This window comes from Leguminivora glycinivorella, chromosome 15 (assembly GCF_023078275.1).
Source record: "Leguminivora glycinivorella isolate SPB_JAAS2020 chromosome 15, LegGlyc_1.1, whole genome shotgun sequence".
Classification (NCBI taxonomy): Eukaryota; Metazoa; Arthropoda; class Insecta; order Lepidoptera; family Tortricidae; genus Leguminivora; species Leguminivora glycinivorella.
In genome coordinates, this window is record NC_062985.1 from 2,949,279 (window position 1) to 2,965,633 (window position 16,355).

General features: G+C 40.3%; 1 protein-coding gene across 1 annotated transcript in view; it reads left to right on the forward strand.

The window, feature by feature from the left end:
* LOC125233799 (limbic system-associated membrane protein-like) overlaps positions 1–16,355 on the forward strand; it is a 122,989-nt gene that overhangs the window by 96,461 nt on the left and 10,173 nt on the right. Inside the window, exons 6-7 of the mRNA XM_048139909.1 lie at positions 1,961–2,089; positions 9,099–9,237. Of these exons, the coding sequence (XP_047995866.1) occupies positions 1,961–2,089; positions 9,099–9,237 (268 nt within the window). The remainder of the gene's footprint in view (positions 1–1,960; positions 2,090–9,098; positions 9,238–16,355) is intronic.

Sequence of the window (16,355 nt, forward strand, 5' to 3'; positions counted from 1 at the left end):
CTTTATTCAAAAGACTTGGGTACATGTAAAACTAACTTAAAAACACTAATTAACATAATACTAACATTACTAAAAACGAAACCCTATTCACAAAACTCGTTCCGGGCCCTCTCAGATGCAAAGGTGCCCATCACACTCGATGCGTTCCTACGCTGAATTGCGATAGACAGCCTATGCATCAGAAAAGACCCGGAACGAGGGTCATGGCCTCTCTCGCAGAGCCACCGCCCCAATTCGACCAAGCTGTGTAAACTAATACTCGTATAGAGTCAGAATTTAAAAAGTTTGTGTAAGACTTGGTAGTTTTAACTAGATCTCATATTTATGGTTTACTGAAAACTAATAATAATTAGTTATTAATGACATTTTCTACAAATTATAGAGGTATTAGTGTTAGTTACTTGGTTATTTAATACTTAGTACGTGTTTTGAGTATTTAATACGAGTTTTTAACACGCAAAACATGCCATAATTACAAACAACAAATGTAAAATTTCTCAGAACATTACTCATTTAAATTCAGAATTAATTAGTTAGTGTATGAAAAATAAAATAATTCTCAGAAAAAATGTTTAACTGCCTACTTGAGTAATATGTTACGAATGTCTTCTGTTAAGGTGCGTAGATACGTGGTAGGGATATCGGAGATTTTTGTGAAAATGGCATTTTATAACGATCTGATTTTGGCTTTCTCCTTTTCGATCGATAGAGAAAAAGCACGAAACTACGTATAGATATACGATTTACCGTAAAAGTTAAAAATACGAAAAAATATTATATTTTCTTAATTTAGAACTCATACGTATCTTGATTTGGAAGAAATATTTTTTTTTTTAGTATGAATAGGTAGACGTTTGACCACGATCACACCTGATGGTAAGTGATGATGCGGTCTACGGTGGAGCACGCTTACTTATGAGATACCTATTTACTCTTGCTTTAAAAAGACCTGGGTTGTACTCATGTGGAAACACAGACTCAGGCAGAGCATTTTTATCTCAAAAAACTGTAAAAATGACAGGAGACGCAGTTGTACATACCTAACCTAAAGGGTGCAATAATTAATTAATGGAATCTTACATGATCTGGGCTACTGGATAAAGGAATGGAACTAATTGACTACATAGACATACTGATATTATGTGATAAAAAACCGGACGCCAGCTGCGTAAAAGATGGACACGTCTGGCACATTTCATTTTAATAGGTATAAAAACGAATATTTGACTCTTTTTAGGGTTCCGTAGTCAACTAGGAACCCTTATAGTTTCGCCATGTCTGTCTGTCCGTCCGTCCGTCCGTCCGTCCGTCCGTCCGTCCGTCCGTCCGTCTATCCGTCCGTCCGTCCGTCCGTCCGTCCGTCCATCCGTCCGTCCGTCCGTCCATCCGTCCATCCGTCCGTCCGTCCGTCCGTCCGCGGATAATCTCAGTAACCGTTAGCACTAGAAAGTTTAAATTTGGCACCAATATGTGATATCAATCATGCCGACAAAGTGGTAAAATAAAAAGTGGAAAAAAATGATTTGTTAGGGTTGATTTTTTTTCATTCCAACCCCAACGTGTGATATATTGTTGGATAGGTATTTAAAAATGAATAAGGGTTTACTAAAATCGTTTTTTGATAATATTGATATTTTCGGAAATAATCGCTCCCAAAGGAAAAAAAGTGTCCCCCCTCTAACTTTTGAACCATATGTTATAAAATATGAAAAAATCACAAAAGTAGAACTTTATAAAGGCTTTCTAGGAAAATTGTTTTGAACTTGATAGGCTCAGTAGATTTTGAGAAAATACGGAAAACTACGGAACCCTACACTGAGCGTGGCCCGACACGCTCTTGGCCGGTTTTTTTTAAACAACAACTATTACTTTTAAACAACGCTATACTCATTTCAAATCAAACAATCTTAAGTACCAGTCATAACCAATCTAATACCAATCTTATCCCTTTGTCCCACAGTTGAGAGTTACGTGGGCAGCTCCCTGCCGTTATGGCGGGTGGATCGCAAGCAGATGGGAGCTTTCCTCTGCATAGCATCCAATGACGTTCCACCAGCGGTCAGCAAGAGGATCATTTTACTTGTAAATTGTAAGTATTTTTCATATCAAATGTATTTTGTATACTGGTAAATTTTAACTTCTGTAGGCCTAGCACATGATGGCCGCGGGAACGGTGCTCTTCTTCTAACTGTATGAATGCCATGTATATCTGCGTAAATTTTAACTTCTGATTAGCATAAACGTCTGCAATCGATGCCACTAGGCTTAGAATAAATTTAAAAGTGGAAAATGTCTGACTTGGGTGAGACTTGAACTCACGGCCTCTGGATCAATATTCCAGCGCTCTGCCAAGTGAGCCACCAAGACTTCAACCAAGCCAGCGAAATTTTCCACTACTAAGGTCAATGGGACCCGTAGCGACATCTACCGTAAGAGTGTTAAACTACTGTGTATACTGGCACGTAAATAGCTGTTTTACCGCCCTAGGGCGGTAAAGTGAACACCTGGGTGGAGCCTTTAGCGACCTGTCAAAAATTACAAGATGGCCGACGAATGTTCGAAATGTCAACGTAGGTGTTTCAATACATTAGTTTAGGTTATTACTTCGCGAGTGTGATAAAAAACATTGTGTATATCACGGGCGGCTGAAGGATTTCGGCGTCGGGCTTCAAACAACCTCGCGTTCGTAAACCGTCTCTTTCCGCCCTTAATACACAATGTAGGCAAAAATGTAGAAAATATGGATGGAATGTGTGAACAATGATATGAGAGTGAAAGGTAATGTATGGAAATGACGGCTGATAGAGAGGAATGGAGGAAGATGATCTGCTGCGCCGACCCCAAATAATGGGAAAAGGGCAAGGGAATGATGAATACACAATGTAGCCACTATTGTCTGATTGTTTTGAAAGTAAAATCGGGTAGACAAGATGCTAATTATCACGCTCTATACCGTCATTTAGTATCTTTGTCTACGCAACCAGTACTTCTATTATAGACTTCTCTGTCCATGTTCCACGACTTTTTTCATCCTTGCATTTATGAATACATTCTGGCCAATGTCTATTTAAAAATTCTGAAATTTGAATAACGTTACATTCACAAACAATCTTTTTTTTTTTTTTTTTTTTTTTTCCTAGCCTATAATTGTGTCCCACTGCTGGGCAAAGGCCTCCCCTTTCTTCCGCCACTCATCCCGATTTGCCGCCTGCTCCGGCCAGTCGCCGCAAAATGCGTCGAGGTCATCCCGCCATCTTTTCTTTGGCCTACCTCTGCCCCGGCTAATCTGTGGTGTCCAGTCGGTAGCCAATTTGGCCCACCGATCTGGATGCATTCGGCAGACATGTCCTGCCCAATCCCACTTGAGCCTTGCAGACTTAACACCCACATCTACAATACCAGTTTTGGAGCGCAGTTCGGTGTTCCTAACCCGATCGGTTCTGCGGACTCCGAGTATGCTGCGCTCCATTGCTCGCTGGCAAATCTTGAGTCGGGACTTTTGGGCTTCCGTCAATGACCAAGTTTGGGCGCCGTATGTTAGGATAGGCAGGATACACATGTCGACGAGTTTGCGCTTTAGTGTCAGTGGAAGGTTGCCCTTCATTAGCGTCTTCATGGACCAGAAGCTCTTCCAGGCGTTCTCGATGCGTCGATCGATTTCTTTGCACTGCCTGTTTTCGAAGGATGCTATCTGGCCCAAATAGATGTATTCGTCGACATATTGGATATCCTGTCCATCAACCGTGACCGTATCTTTCCCCCTGTTGGTCATCAACTTGGTTTTGGCCATGTTCATTGTGAGTCCGACTTCAAGACTTGCCGTGCTAAGGTCTTGTAGCATTTGTTGTAGATGGGGTGCAGTGTGGGAGAACAAAACGATGTCGTCTGCAAATCGCAAGTTAGTTAGTTTCTTGTTGCCGATATCAATGCCCATTGTTTCCCACTTAGTCGCAAACTTTTGGAAAATATGCTGTAGGCTTGAGGTGAATAATTTTGGGGACAGCGGGTCGCCTTGCTTGACTCCCTTTTCTATGCGAAATTTAGGGCCAGGATCGTGCAATTTAATGCTTGCGGTGCTTTGCTGATAAATGTTTCCAACGAGTTCAATATAAGCATTTTCTATATTTTGTTCACGCATTGCGGAGAATACAGCAGAATGTTTGACACTGTCAAACGCTTTGCTGTAATCTACTGTAAGCGACTTCCCAAAATACAACTCAGACTCAGGCTAAGAAAATGGACACCGATTTGCTAAACGTTTTAACATACAACGTCCGCACATTGATGCAAGAAGAACGTCTCATTGAACTGGAACACGCTCTTAAGGATATTAAATGGGACGTGATTGGTTTATCAGAAGTACGCAGGGAGGGAGAGCAGACCGTCGAGAGAATCGATAATGTCTTTTACCACTTCGGAACAGCAGGCGGGCTGTATGGAGTTGGTTTCCTAGTACATAAGAAGTGGAAAAGCAACATTATCGAATTCACAGGCTACTCTGAGAGAATAGCGGTGTTAAAATTTCTCATAGATAAGAAACACACACTAACCATCATCCAAGTTTACGCCCCCACATCTTCACATAGCGATGACGAGGTAGAACGTTTTTACGATCTCCTCAACAAAGCTTGTGAAGAAAATCGAGGAACATGGAACATCGTCCTTGGCGATTTCAACGCAAAGGTTGGCATTAGGGCAGAACTGGATAACTGCGACGTAATTGGACCACATGGACTTGGTATCCGAAACGAGCGAGGTACTCGCCTTATCCAGTTTGCTTTTGGTCAAACCCTTAGTATTTCGAATACATTATTTTACAAAAAACAACATCGCCGTTGGACTTGGAACTCACCTGGTGGTAATATCAAAAATGAAATAGACTATATCCTATCATCCGACAAATATATAGTAAAAGACGTATCTGCACTGAACCGAATTAATTTTAACTCCGACCACAGACCATTAAGAGCAAAACTTAAATTCAACATAAAGATTCATAGACAGCTAGTTTTTGCAAGGAAAATTAAGCGCCTCAACAAGGATACCTTAATAATGAACCATGATCAATTTAACTTAGAATTAAGAAACCAATTTAGCCTTCTCAGTCTGGACGTATGTCCAGATGTTCAGACACAGTTCAACAGTATAACTAATAGCATTAAAATAGCAAGCAGCAAAATTAAACAGCAAAAACCAAACACCAACAAACTAACGCTAAATACAATAAATTTAATAGAACATAGAAGCCAAATCAAACACAACAGAGAGCAATATTCGATTATAGATAACAAAAGTAAAACGTGCAATACGACGCGACATTAGGAACTTCAACACCAAACTAATAGAAATAGCTATAAAGACACACACTTCTCTCAGGGCAGCAAAACAAGGAGCTAAACAAGAAAAGGCATGGATTACGAGCTTGCGAGACGCGGATGGAAAGAAATATAGCAATCGAGATAAAATAACCGACATTTGCACGAGGTTCTATTCATCCCTATATTCGGACCCGTCCGCGTCTTCTATTACCTATAATTCTCCCTGTCCCGACACCATCTCTCCTATTACATGTCAAGAGGTCAATACCGCAATAAAAAGCATGAAATACCAGAAAAGTCCTGGGGAAGATGGGGTGACGACGGAAGCCCTGAAAGCAGGAAAAACTACCTTGTTGCCTCACTTAACGAGCCTGTTCAACTCCATCTTGCGCTCTGGTAAATTGCCCCAAAATTTCTGTCACTCAAATATAATTCTTCTTCACAAAAAAGGCGACAAGACAGATATCGGAAATTATAGACCAATCAGTTTAATATCTCACATTTATAAACTATTTATTAAAGTCGTAGAAAATAGAATAGCCCCTCTGCTCGACAAACACCAGCCCCCCGAACAAGCCGGCTTCCGTCCAAGCTTCTCCACTACAGATCACCTTCACAGTATCAACCAAATAATGGAAAAATCCAACGAGTTTAAAATATCACAAACAATCATTCTTAAAATATTCTAGGTTCGTAGTTAATTTTACATCATATTTTTTGGATTGTTTGGGAATGTTTTAATAAATAAATAATAAATAATAAATATTATAGGACATTCTTACACAGATTGACTGAGGCCCACGGTAAGCTCAAGAAGGCTTGTGTTGTGGGTACTCAGACAACGATATATTTAATATATAAATACTTATATACATAGAAAACATCCATGACTCAGGAACAAATATCTGTGCTCATCACACAAATAAATGCCCTTACCGGGATTCAAACCTAGGACCGCGGCGCAGCATAAGGGTCACTACCGACTGCGCCAGACCGGTCGTCAACTGCCAGACCGTGTTTTGTCGCACATTATCTCAATATAGTACAATATTTAAATTTCATTTGGTCATGGCGGCTTCAGTATTCCAGTGTGAGGAGTTTTTGGGAGAACAATACGTTTATTGCAGCCGATCTGACAGCTGCTTAACAACTAAGTTAACGTGACCTTATAATTGTGAATAAAATAATAAATATTTACTTATTTCGAATATAACACTTTCCAACCTTACTTTTGAATCACTTTATCGGGCCAAACAGAAACCCAGCCGGCCTGAGCCGAAATGACAATCGTAGACGCCACCAATCGAAACACAGTCTGGCTCTATCGCACCATTATAGCAGAGCGATAGAGATATCTAGCTACATCGTAAGCGTTTGTGCATTTGGCTACAAACCCAGGCCCCGTAGCCGAATGGCATTTCGACGCCAAACGAAAACGAAACGTAGTCCGGCTCTGTCGCGCCAATACGCAAGAGCGACAGGGATAGACATCTACTAGCGCTTCGTTTCGTGAGCGTTTCGTGAGCGTTTGTGCCATTCGGCTACGCACCCAGGTCGCATTACCTTTCAAAATGGCGTCCCGAGCGTGGGGACCGCGCTTACATCAATCACAGCTCCCTCGGTGCAATAAAATAACGTTACTTTGCACGGCTGACAGGACGCCATTTTCTTTCAATATTGCGAGTGCATGCTACTACAGGTTATGGTTATAAATACAAAGTAGGTATATTGATATTTAAAGCTAGGGAGTATGACATTGCCTGTCTTATTTGTGACCCAAATGGATTCAATACTTCACTATACCGCCTTAAATATTTCGACACAGCCCCCCCTTAAACTAAAACAGGTCAATTCGTAATCTAAACACAACGAGGAACACATTTATACCTGTTTTAGGTAGGTGTTTGGAAGGGTCGCATATACTTGATTTGCGTAAAAGTTTTTGGCCTGACACAGAATATGCTTTGGCACAAAATTATTTCGCAGATTTTTTTAATACCGAACCGTACGTTGGCATAATGTTGATGAGCATAATAGTCTTCTAATCGAATAGTAATTTCGCAGATAATATTTGTGCATAATATTTAAGCGGCATAATGTTGCAATTTGCTTTTTGATGGCGAGTCAGATGTGTGGGGAATGCTACCTAACACTCCTCCTCACTTCGCTCGTCGTCGTATCTAACGGGGCTCTGAGACAGTATTTCCTTTTTGATAGCGTGTCATAATTCTGCTCTTAAATATAATTATGTAGTATGCTATACGATTATTATGGTAGGTACATACGAGGGCACCAGGACCCAGGAGGTTAATAGTTATTTGTTATACAAGGGGGCAAAGTTGTATTTTAACGCCGAGTGTGGAATACACAAGAAGTAAAATACATTTGAACCCGTGTGTAACATAAAACTTTTCCCCTCACTATAACGAGGAAACTACAACGCATTAAATGCATTTATCACTGCTTCCAGTAATTCCACAGGTGGTAAATCATCTTCATTACTAGATTCACCTACTTTTATCAAGTTTAAAGCAGTTAATTTGACTATATTCAAGGTCAAATTACTTTACCCACTAGTGGAAAAATGCGTTTTTACCCGCTAGTATTAAAGGATAAAACACGTGTTACCGAGCTAGTGAGGGGAAAACATTCCAGCAATTTCGTGCTAGTTGATCAACAAAATTGATCAACTGATGAGCAACAAATGTTTACTATGAATACGTGGCTTAACTTCTATGTAAATTTCTGTTGATGTGGCGATGTGACACACATTGTCAGTGTGGTATCGATTGAATAAATTAAAGTCCCAGCAAGGGCGATTAACATGCGATAAGCTACAGGCTATTTCTTAGCTCATAGAACAAACAAAAATAAAGATCCTTTATAGGTAAAAGAGTGTGATATATTTTTATTTGATCACGTCGTTCGTTTTACACTCTTTACTAACTACAAGGACGATATATTAATACGGGACAGACAAAGCTCATACAAAAACCTTACTTACCCCTGAAATTACCCTTTTAGGCTTAAAACTAGATGGCGCTGTATCGAAACATCATAATTATTTTCCCCAAATAGTTTTGCGTGTTTCTATTTTTTATAACAACAGACATGCTTCTTTGTTTTAATATATCAAGTTAATACTCATTTAAAAAAAAAAAAATGTAGGCTTCATCAGTGTAGTTATGATAGTATTTAATAGGTGGCGCTAAAGAATTGAGGTACGATTTATAGTATGCAGATTGTAAGTCTTATATAAATTGTCCTTTCTAACTGTGATAAAAACTATAGATAAGATAAAAAAGAACTTGACACAGGGTTCTGAACGTATACTAGAAGCCCAACTGCTGACTGCAAAAACTGCTCACTGCAGAGCAAAGGTTTTCTTCTATGCTACTTTTTCCGATCCTAGACTAGTCTCATATAGAGATGGTATAGGTGAAAAATTTAAGAAAGTCACCTGTTGTATGTGTGAGTGACGTGTTCGAATAGGCTTTTTTTTTTATGGATAGTAGACGTTTGACCACGATCACACCTGATGGTAAGTGATGATGCGGTCTACGGTGGAGCACGCTTACCTATGTACCTATTTACTATAAAAAGACCTGGTTTTTTTTGTGTTACTAATTTTAAATATGTCTCTATTCGAACACGTCACTCACACATACAACAGGTGACTTTGTTAAGTTTTTTACCTATACGTTTCTGTAATATGCACAATTCAAGAGCATGTTCAACCTTAGACTCCTTGCAGGATTAAAATTTTGTTTTTGTCCACAGTTGCACCAACAGTGAAAGTGCCAAACCAGCTCCTGGGGGCGCCACTGGGCACGGACGTCAAACTGAAGTGCTACGTGGAGGCCTACCCTAACACTATCAACTATTGGATTAAGAATAGGGGAGAGATGCTGCTGGATGGGTGAGTTGAACTTGAACTGTCTACGGGCTCGCTAAGGTGATAAATGATCGTAAACTGATGTGCCATAGTGTAGCAAAATTAAAAATAACCACAAAATTAAAATTTTGAAAAAACCCCCGACCGCGACATAGTAGACCGATTTTCATGAAACATGGCTAAGAACACTAACTCAGCTTTCAGACAAAAAAACTAAATCGAAATCGGTTCATCCGTTCCGAAGCTACGATGCCACAGACAGACACACACACAGACAGACAGACAAACAGACAGACAGACAGACACTTCAAACTTATAACACCCCGTCGTTTTTGCGTCGGGGGTTAAAAATACGTTTCCTCAATTGGACAACCTTTCCTCAATTCTTTATGGCAATTAAAGTTTTCCATTTCATTCATTTAAATTTCTTGTGAAACTTTAATGAAACATTGAAAAACTTAAAATTTTATTTGGAAAGTTTCCGGAACTTGTATATCAGTAATCGACAACAAAACGGATGAAAAATGCTACAAAAAGCACGTGACTGTCTGTGTGAGAAATCTAGCAGACTTCAAATATAATAGGACTCACCTGATGTGGTTCTGAATGCCAGCTTCCAGGGGGCCCCCAATCCTTCGATATTTTAGACATATGTCCACAGGCTGTGTGGCACGTAGAAATCTCCTTGTGATTCGTGGCTGCACGTATTTTATAATAATTATAGGCTCAAGCTTCCGAGGAGCGAGCTAGCGGCGGTTAGGTTCAGTTTAGAAGAAGTGTGTGTGGTAACACTGAGCTTCAGTGTTGCTCGCTTTGATAAAGCGTTCTGTTTAGGTTTGTCCCGTTTTGAAATCTGCTATTCGACTAAGTTTTAATCGATTTAAAATTAAGACATAAAAAAAATGTAATACTTGTGCGTACTCATAGAAATACGGAACATATACCGCCGACCATAAAATAATGCGTTATTTTATTTAAAAACTAGAAAAAACTATGCTAACTTAGGGCTAAAACATGTAATGCTCTACCTAATTAATGCCTATTCAACAGGCAAAGGGCAGACCTTAACGACAGGTCGCTTAGTAAGAGTATTACCGATGCGTACAGTTACGACTCTGGTAATACCGTCGGCGCCGGGATGCAATTGATGCACGCGCGCGAGACGCCATTGCAATGGTGGTAGTGTGTTATCTATCAACACGACTACAGAACCCTCTCGGAGGGACGTGTTAGTATTGTCGTGGAACCATTTACCTCTTGGTTGTAGCTGGTGTAAATATTCTACGCTCCAGCGTTTCCAGAAATGTTGAACGGCTTGTTGAATAACCTGCCATCTCGCGAGGCGGTTTGGATTGTCGTTAGACAAGTCAAATTCAGGTAAAGACGTTAATGGTTCCCCGATGAGGAAATGTCCAGGAGTAAGGGGTAATGGATCAGTGGGATCATTACTAAGTTGACACAGGGTCTTGAGTTCAAGACGGCTTCAATTTGACAAAGTAGAGTGTTAAATTCGTCCTGTGTCAGTTTCAGTGTGCCTATGACACGATGTAAGTGTCGTTTCAGACTACCTACGGCTCGTTCGACGAGGCCGGCAAAGTGCGACGCATACGGAGGGTTAAATTGCCAGGTGATTTGCATGTTAGTCAGCTGGTTATTTATAGTAGTCTGATTGGACTCGTTTCGTAGAAACGTATAGAGTTCAGATAGATACCTGTCACAACCTACGAAGTTCCGTCCGCAATCGGAACGAATAGTTTTACAATGCCCGCGTCGGGATATGAACCTACGCAATGCGTTTAGAAAGGATTCGGTTGATAAATCAGGGACTAGCTCCAAATGGGTTGCCTTCGTCGATTGGCAAACGAATACACACACGTATGATTTGAAAATTTTCGCGTTGCGAAGTTTACTTGATTTAAGGAAGAAGTGTCCCGCGAAATCAACTGATGTATTTAAGAAGGGACGAAGTGATCGAACCCTAGTACTAGGCAATTGAGCCATTGACGGCTGTGGCGCAACAGGTCGAGCGCGAATACATGATATACAGCGTCGCGTACGCATACGTACTGCATCGCGAGCACACAGGATCCAGTAGGTCTGTGCGAGGGCAAACTGCAAAGTTTGAGGTCCCACATGTAACTGTGTTTTATGATAGAAATCTATAAGCAGATTTGTAAAATGATGTTTCTTAGGAAGCAGAATCTGATGTTTGGCATCATACGGTACATTAGCCCGATTTATTCTACCGCCGACCCTGAGGAGTCCGGCATCGTCCAAGAAAGGCTTCAGTTTTTGAAGACGTTTGGTACATCGGTCGTCGTCTTTGAGACGAGAGATGTCTTCAGGAAAGGAATCACTTTGGACAAGTGATATTATTCGACTGAGAGCTTGTTTCGTCTCAGGAACAGTTACATGTTTAGTCGTAGGATTCTCATTTTTACGACATTTGTTTATGAATCGTAATACATAAGCAGTGACGCGTAGTAACCTTGGAAGCGATGAGAATCGCTCAATGAACTCTAAGCTATTAGGTTCATTGATTTGAGTGAGAAGAACATGCTTACGACGTTCTTCGTCGGTGTGGCATATGACGTTAGTCTTAGGCCACTCAGACTCATCTTTGCTGAGCCAAGCAGGTCCCGTAAACCATAATTGATGGTTCAACTGAGATGGGAGAACACCACGAGACGCGGGGTCTGCGGGGTTATCTGCGGACTGAACGTGGTGCCACTGTGAGGCAGGCACGTTGCTTGTTGTCTCCGCTATGCGGTTAGACACGTATGTCCGCCATTTGTCTGGAGACGAACGCAGCCAGGCAAGAGTTATAGTGGAATCGGACCAAGCGTAGATTTGGTCGAACGATATTCTACTGCTGTAAGCAGTGAGGACCTTTTTTATCAATTTTGATAAGAGATGAGCTCCGCATAGCTCTAATCGAGGTATTGTTAGGCGTTTCAGAGGCGCAACTTTAGTTTTACCTATGAGTAGGTGTGTGCTAATAGCACCGTTTGGATCGACAGCACGAATGTAGACGCAGGCAGCATACGCCTTTTCGGATGCGTCTGAGAAGCCATGAAGTGACACTTGATGTGTGCTGGGAAGCACATGACGAGGAATATGATGAGGCAGGTAGTAGGGAGGAGTGCCAGGACTCGCTAAGTCGCTGACTGGTTCCATATGTCCCAAGTCTAAATATTCTTGGATACATTTATTATAGTTCTCACGTAAGGCAGGGTCGCGAGACAGGCGTGCCTCTAGTTTAGTTAAACGTGAGAGAGCTATAGCACGAGAATCGCCCAAAGGCGGAGCGTTTTCTTTGAAAGGTAGGGAAACTGTATTTTTCCCATTTTCATCTCGTGTGTGAGTTTTGACGAAAATCGACTCACAGCGAAACTCATCTTTCGTAAGATGTGGGTAATCTGGTATGGATTCCAATTCCCAGAATCGTTGCAGTTTCGTGTCAAGTTGACAAGTGCTCAAATTGACACTAAGGCATTTCATACTGTCATATGAAATTCTACCACCAATCACATAACCAAAAACAGTGTTGATGGCTACGGGTGTGCCCGGAGGACCTATAATATTATCTCGTAGCAGTATGCTATCCAGATGATCATTCCCCAGTATCAGTTCAACAGGTCGCGTTGAGCGCAGTTCTGGGTCCGCTAAATTAAGATTTTGTAAGTGTTCGAACCTCTGTATATTCCCAATTGATTGAGGAATATTAGCAGTGTAGCGTGTTAGGCTCGGTAGAATAAAAGCTTCGATTTGAAGTTTAGGTTCGGGTTTGTTGTGGGGTGTAACCTCGCACAACACGTAACCACGAGGATGAACATCGCCAGCAATGCTGGTGAGCGTAGTGCCAGTCACAGAGTACCGTGGCAGGCCAAGACGCTGGACGCACGACTCAGAAATGAGCGTGGTCTGCGCTCCTTGATCCACAAGGGCGCGAACGGACCGCGGCGTGTAAGGCCCCTGGTTCAGGGGTCGTAAATTTACAAGCGCAGTCGTGAGTAAGACCGTACAGTTCTTACCAGAAGGTTGCCCCGTAGCTCCATGTAATGCAGTGGGCGTGGAGGTTTCCGCTACTGAGCGTAACTCAGGGGAAGAAGGTGACTCCGTAGTCAGTAAGACGTTTGGAGTAGGCACGTCTTCATGTAATGAAGAGTGGTGCTTTTGAGCGCAAACGCGGCAAGCATGGCGCGACTTGCAGTCATTAGGCTCGTGGCCAGAAAATAAACAATTGGTACAAAGTTTATTTTGTTCTACGAAATGTTTTCGTTCATTTAAAGTGAGCAAATTAAACTTCTCACATTTATATATAGGATGTGAATTATCCTTACAATATACGCATTTAAATTTATTTAAATAATCCGTTGCACTAGTAGCATGTACGCTCATAGTACGCGAATTACGCGCAAACGACGAATTCGTATTTCGCGGTGCATTATATTGCACGTCAGAGTGCGATCGAGTAAGCGACATTGCTTGTTTCCCCGCCATCGCACGGCGCGATGACGTCACCGCCGCCGGGCGGGCCGAGCCGGCCGCTCCGCCAGCGGCAGCGAGCGAGGGCGCCGCGCGCGCGACGCGGGCCCCGCGGAGGTACTTAACGTACGCGCGGACGCGGTCATCACTTCGGATGCCGCTAATTCCTTATCGAGAAAATCGAGTAATTCAGACACGTTGGGAATGTCATTTGAAGTTTTTAATGATAATTCAAAACGTCTACGAATATTAGGTGTAATTTTGCGTAGCAAAATATTTAAAAGTACAAAACTCCAGTCGTCAACTGGCAGCCCTAAAGATTTCAAGGCCGTTATGTTTTCATGATAGCAATTCATTAAGTTACGTAAACTTAATTGTACATTTTTCTCATTTACCGATTCACAGTCGAATATATTATCGAAATGTTTTGTTGAAATAATTCGCTTATTTTCATAACGCGAAATTAAGACCTGTAAGGCATTTTTCATAATTCACGTCCGTAACAGGAATAGATTTGATAAGATTATACGGTTCATCTTTTAAAAACAATAACAAATACCTAAAACGTTCGACATTTGATAAAGTTGTATTCTCATGAACAAGTGATTTAAATAAATCATAAAACGCATTCCATTCAGTCAAAACACCTGTGAATGTTTGCAGTGATAAGCGCGGTAAACGAATATGTGATTGCTGAGATTGCTGAGTGCAGCAACTCGCATGTGACACCCCACTAAATCCGCCGCAGACGGACGTAAGGCTTTGTTTACGCTCTTCTTTAAACGTATCTAAGGCAACTTGAACCTTAAAGTACAAGGAATCAAATTGATTTCTCACAGCTAAATTATCATCGCGGTTGAATGACTCATTCTTTGCCGATAACTTTTCAATTTTCGTTTGAACTTGGAAAAATGATTTTTTAATTGCCGCTAATTCTTTAACTCGAACTCGAAATTCGGCCACATTATCTGAACAGTCTACAATTTTTTGAATATTATTAATTGCTAAATCGCGTTCGAAAGTTAATTGTTCAATCTCCATTGCGGTCATGGTAATATTATTGTACTGTGAGAAATAATAAAGTTGTCACGAAATAAAATATGACTAAACTTGTAAATATGTTGTTTATGTTGAGTATTAAGATCTCTAAAATGGCTAGGTACTAGCACAATGTTAGTTAGTTAGTTAGTAAAATGTGTAATAATATAATTTGTCGCAAATTGAAAGTAAGTAAATTACAAAGATAAGATTTCCGGTCGGTAGAACCCGAGCAACAGAAATTTGAACCCTGTGCCGTACGTAATACGAGCGACAGTTTTACTCGATACTGTATTGTGACAGCACCGACTGTCTCTATATAGTACTTATTTATAAACAGTCCAATAAAAATTATAATTTCATAAGTATCCAATAAGAAGTGCCAAAAATATGTACCTGTACGGTACGGGACTTTATTGCCTGTACATTAATATTATGTATATTTTTATTGCTCTTTTGCTAGCTTTATTCATTTTTTTATTGCTGACTGTACCTACAATACCTGTTGCCCTACGTAGACCCTCAGTTATTTTTAGGTTTCATCGTTTTAGTCTCAAAACGATCTTCAACTCCTTTAGAATTCTCATTTTAAACTTTAATTAATTGATTGCTATCTTTAGCTTTTCTATTTTAACTTTATTAAACGAAACAATAAAGAGTAATATATGTTACAAAGGGCTAAATATACTCGTTATTGTGTTTCAGTACACAATTTGGATCAGAATTTCAATTTAATACGTAACGATATGACGTAGCACAAAGTTATAATGTTGTTTCCTTCTTAGGTACTTATTACTGAACAATATTATTGTATAATTTATATCATTCATTCATTTATTGTCAATATTCTTTTTTTTTCTGCTGCAAATATGTAATGCAAACGGAATTCAAAGACAAAACCTTTGTACTAGTATGTATAAAAGAGTTCAAACAAATAAAGCTAATTTTCCTCTGTACAAGAACACTATACAAAGCCTTTATATAAACAAGAATAGCCGGCGCATGCAAGCCATTCTAAGTCTTATAGGCGATGTAACGTCCCGGATAAACTGGGGGAGTAATAATGATTCGTAATAAGGGGAAAGTTTGCCTTTGCTAATACAACTCGTCTACGAGCAGGTGATTCTACTTGCAAAGTGAGTCGAAAGCATAGAATATAATTGTATTGTGTTATTACCTCAGAGCCTACAACAGCTCCAAATGCCAAAAATTATGTTACAAACAAATTTTTTTAAGATTTCAGCAGCAGCTGCGCTTGGTAATCTGTGGTCATATTAACCTGCTGGATTTGGCTAAGAATACAATTACAAATGATTACCTAAACGTTCGACTCACCAAATTTGCAGAGTGTATCGCAATTTTGCTGCAAACTAAATATATTTTTCTGCCCAAATTTTTTGCCTCTGTGGAATTAATGTAATAGCATTTTCACCTCACCAACTGGCACAGGCTTACTTTGCTATTCGAAAACAGATAGCAAAATTGTATGTTATCTACAAGGGTGCAAAGTAATTTCATACAAATTTTAACTTGATGTCTTGATGACTTGATAAATATTGAATAAATTGATAGATTTGATTTTTCAGTATTTTGTCCGTATTGGTGTGGTGAAAAAT